At 52.5% G+C, this 4,162-nt stretch overlaps 1 protein-coding gene across 3 annotated transcripts in view; it reads right to left on the minus strand.

The window, feature by feature from the left end:
• Positions 1 to 321: 321 nt before the first annotated feature.
• The window catches only part of HIP1 (huntingtin interacting protein 1), a 53,089-nt gene continuing 49,248 nt past the window's right edge, over positions 322 to 4,162 (minus strand). For 2 of the 3 annotated variants that reach the window (XM_025215688.1, XM_014524784.2), the window contains one exon: positions 322 to 3,496. In XM_025215688.1, the coding sequence (XP_025071473.1) occupies positions 3,393 to 3,496 (104 nt within the window). In that variant the 3' untranslated portion in view covers positions 322 to 3,392. Of the gene's footprint in view, positions 3,855 to 4,162 lie in introns of all 3 variants that reach the window. The other variant, XM_025215687.1, reaches the window with a different exon arrangement.

Raw genomic sequence — 4,162 nt, forward strand, 5'->3', positions numbered from 1 at the left:
CCTGCCCCCTGTCCGTGGCTGTGGGTGGTCACCAACCAAGTCAGCGCTCACTGCTGACAGCACTGGTGGCATCTGGGGGAGCTCCACGTTTACCACTGCTGCGCTCCTGCTGCTGCCGTGCCACCCAAGCCGTGCAGCTGCTGGGGGTGTGAGTCGTTCATGACCATTATCCTCATATGGGGGTGGGTAAAGATGAGAACCATCCTCAGGAAAGCCAGCAACCTGAGGGTGAGTAGCAGCTACAATCCCACGGCTCCCAGCTTAGCGTCATACTTCAGCACTGCTCCCACTGCAAAACAAGCCTGGAGCCTGGGCCACAGCTGGGTCAAAATATTTATTTAAAAATTAAAAACACACAAACAACATATTATACAATGAAAAAACCAAAACAAAAACAGTAATTAAAAGTCCCACTGGAAAACAGCTGGCATCTGTAACCCTTTATGAGCCAGATGCCTGCCAAGACCTGTTTTAATCACTTACAGGAATTGATAAAAATCATTTCAGTTTGAGACGGATATTGTATTTTGTCACCAAGCCTTCTCCAAAACCCCTTCTGCTCCTCCTCGGTTTGTCCCATGGGTCACAACCCAGTTTGGACCACAGCCTGGAAACCTGAGGTAGTGGGGGGTTCCCTTGAATAGTGGGATCCCAGAAACAGGTGGGCAGGATTCTCAGGACCACCCAAGTCTCCTTGTACTGAAGCAATGGGATTATTTATATTGCTTTAGAAATGCCTGGAAGCCAAGGATGATCCTTGGAACTGATCCTGCGGGACTGTATTTGGCTTGAGTCTGCAAGGAGGGGTGAAGGCCTGCAGCAGAATGCAAGTTAGGCACATTACGGAGCAGTGACTTGCTATAGCTATGCCATGTGTGGAGGACACAGACTCTGGATGGGCAGTGAAAGCCCACAGCGGAAGGTCCTATATTGCTGCAGGTGGTGGCAGGTCTCACCCCACTAGAGCACTCTGTGGAACACAGGCAGGTAGAGGTTGGTTATTTAGTCAGGGCCGTAACCTTGACTCTGTATCTTTTCTGGGGCAGCACAGGGAATTACGTGCCAAAGCCAGCAGTTAGTGGCTGTCCTTACTCTGGCCCCTTCTTCCAAAGTTTGGGTTACTCAAGATAGGTTGGACCCTCCACGCATGTTATATACACCTGGCGGAAGAGTGAGTGAGAGCAGCAGGGATAGCCCAGCTCCTCAGGAACAGGTCAAGTTTCCTGGTAACTAGGTGGTTTCCAAACTGCAGAGCACATGGATTCTATTGGGATTAGGCTCCAAAAAGGCAAGAGACAGGCCAGATGGACTATGGTGACTTGAGCATTCTTGTTAGTGTCAACTGAAAGCAAATCTCCACTGTTGCAAAGTTGCAACCCTCCCTTCATGGAACTCCTCTGCAGATTTATGTAAAATCCCTGTCAGACTGCCATGGGGTCTGTCTTTAATGAAAATCCCCACTCAAAGTCATTGCTGAGTACAGGTAATAGCACTTCCTAACATTCAATGGACTGAATGTATTCCCTGGCCAGGTAAGGAAGATTTGGTGGGGCTAGACACCCTTGTGCTAGGTCTGAATTGGTAACTACACCTCGCCCCCAGCTTACCCTCCACTATCTATAGATGGGCTCCATAGGGGCGATGCTGGCTCTGGTCCTCATTTGCATTGCTGCCTGTATTTTAGTAGGAAGGGTACTTGTCTGCCTGGGTGGTCAAAGGCATCTCTAACTCAAGAGTGCCAGAAGCTCTCCCCTTCAGGAAAGCTCTCTGCTGTTGGCAGAATGTAGTGGCTACTACTGTTGCCTATTGCAGTTTGCCTAGTCCAGGCCCCAGCCGAGGCTGTCTGAATGGGCAGGGACAGGTCTGGAAGGAGGGTATGGCTGTGCTCAGACCAGTCAGCTTGGTTTATAAGGCCGAGTTCAGATCTTCACAGAATTGAGCCAGAGATCTGTTCCTCAGGGTAGGAAATAGGGAGCTGGATGATCCCAGGTTGCCCTTAGAGTCCCAGCTCTAAAGGAGGGCACATAACATACACCTTCAGTATATGACACCCCAGCCTTCTCCATTCAATCTACTGATGGGAGAAAGGAGACAGGGAGGCAGGACTGCTCCCCGATTTCCCCTGCCCAGAAAATCCTATGGTAGCTCCCAGGGCCACAGGTGCGTGAGGCAGGTTCACAGTGATCAGAACGTGCAGAGGAATAGCACCAGCAGGGATGCACAGCAGGTAGCCCAGGGGAAAGCACCAGGTCCCCAGGGCAGGGGAGGCTTCTGCTCAGCACTAACCAATGGCTGCACTGGGGCAAAGCAGAGGGTGAGATGGCCAAAATCTAGTAGCCGTTCAAGGCTCCTCCCATCTGTACAAGTGCTCACTACTGATTCTGATCTGACTGGTGACCTATCCTAGGGTGTTTGATTGCAGCCTGGCTGGACACAGTGCCACAGCTCCACTTTCTAGCCAGCCTATGAGGTGTGTTGAGCTGGTGGGGCAGGTATACACATCCCCAGGGGGCAGGGGCTGGTCCAGCTGCAGCATACTCCCAGAGGGCTAAGGCAGCAGCTTGTGATGGAGCAACAGGAAGCCAGAGGCAGACACTTCCCTGTGCCAGGGGCCAAGCACCTTTTACAATGGTTTATTGCTGGCACTAACACATTGATCAAGGACTCTAATGCCACAAGGATGGGGAACAAGGCCTGGGAGCCAGCTGGCCACTGCTCCTTTGCTTGGAGCTGGGGAACAGAATTGTTCCTCAGGAGAGGGTGAGTTTGAGATAACAGGCTGAGAATGCATTAAATCCTCTCCTTTGCTATCAGGCCAAGTCCCCACTTGCAGTCATCAGGGGTCTCAATGACTGTAAAGATGTTATCTCTGTAGAAGGAGTTTGTGGGAGAGGCTGGATAGTGAACTATCCACTGCAATCAACAGCAAACAAAACAGACACCCCAGAGGCTCTCTAAGCACCAGCCTTCAAGGAGGCAAGTTCCCCCTAGCCCCTGGGGCTCAAGTGGGGTCAGCTGCTCCAGGGATGGCTATTCCCAGTGTGGTAGGACCTTAAGGGAGAGCAGGCCTGCAGGCCTGTCAGGCCTCTTCCAGCAGCAAAGGCACTGGTTCCACTCCATCCCTGGGATGACTGCAAAGGCACAGCCCAACCCTAGCAGAGCCTGCCCCACAGGTACAGCTGCTCCAGAGCAAGCAGGAGGGGAACCACAGTGGGGGGGAGGCACAAATGCCCAGCACCATGCCCAGAGCCTGCCCAGTAATGTTAGCAAGAGAACTCATTTGGGGCTTTGCTACATCTCCAAATGTTCAGACCAGGATGGACCTCTGGCAGGGCATTTGCTTGCCACCAGTTAAATGCGTGCACTGGCAGGGCTGGGGAAGCACGGAGAGGTCAGAGCAGCACCCTAGCGGTTGTATGCAGAGTGAAGCCTTTGCTGCCAGGGCACCAGGCAGGGCTCAGCTCAGATGTCGCTGAGGAGAAACAGTCCAGAGAGTCTGTGCAAAAAATGAAACAAAAGGGTTAAACCCCAAGCCCCCAGAGATCCTCAAAGCAGCTCAAATAAATACACATGCAGCGTTTCTGTCTTGTGGCTAAGGAGGGGAGGCAGCACTGCCACGGCTGGGGAAGCCTTGCTTCTACTGTTGGCGCCCCCCAGCCTGTAGGACTGGTTGGGCCGCCCCGACCGATGGCGCTGAGAGGAAGCTCCTTGTGAATGCAGAGGACATGTGCTTCAGGTTGGATTTTGCACCAGTTTATTGTGTATCTTCAGAAAGGGCTGTACCAAGCTGGGTCCCGGCCAACTGAAGGGGCATCCATCCATTGCAGATTCAGGTTCTGGAAGCTAGTCTGCAGCTGGGGGGGGGAGGGGAAATGGAGCGTTATGTTCACCCTTAGGATATGGCTATGGCAGAAGTGTGGTTGCAGCTCATAGCCATACCTTGGCTAGTATTAACCCTGCCAAGCTTGGGGACTGATAGCAATGAAATCACAGCAATCAGGGCACCAGTGCAACCTGGGACCCTGAGGAGGTAGCCAGTGCCCAAGGCAGGTAGAAGTTCTTCCTGCCAAAGCTTCATTGCTAGTGGTACTGGAGCCAGCTGGGTTAGAATCTGCACAGGTATGTCTACGCCCACTGCCAGCTCACCACTGTTTGCAATGCA

The sequence above is a fragment of the Alligator sinensis genome, unplaced genomic scaffold, assembly GCF_000455745.1.
Source record: "Alligator sinensis unplaced genomic scaffold, ASM45574v1 scaffold201_1, whole genome shotgun sequence".
Lineage (NCBI taxonomy): Eukaryota > Metazoa > Chordata > Crocodylia > Alligatoridae > Alligator > Alligator sinensis.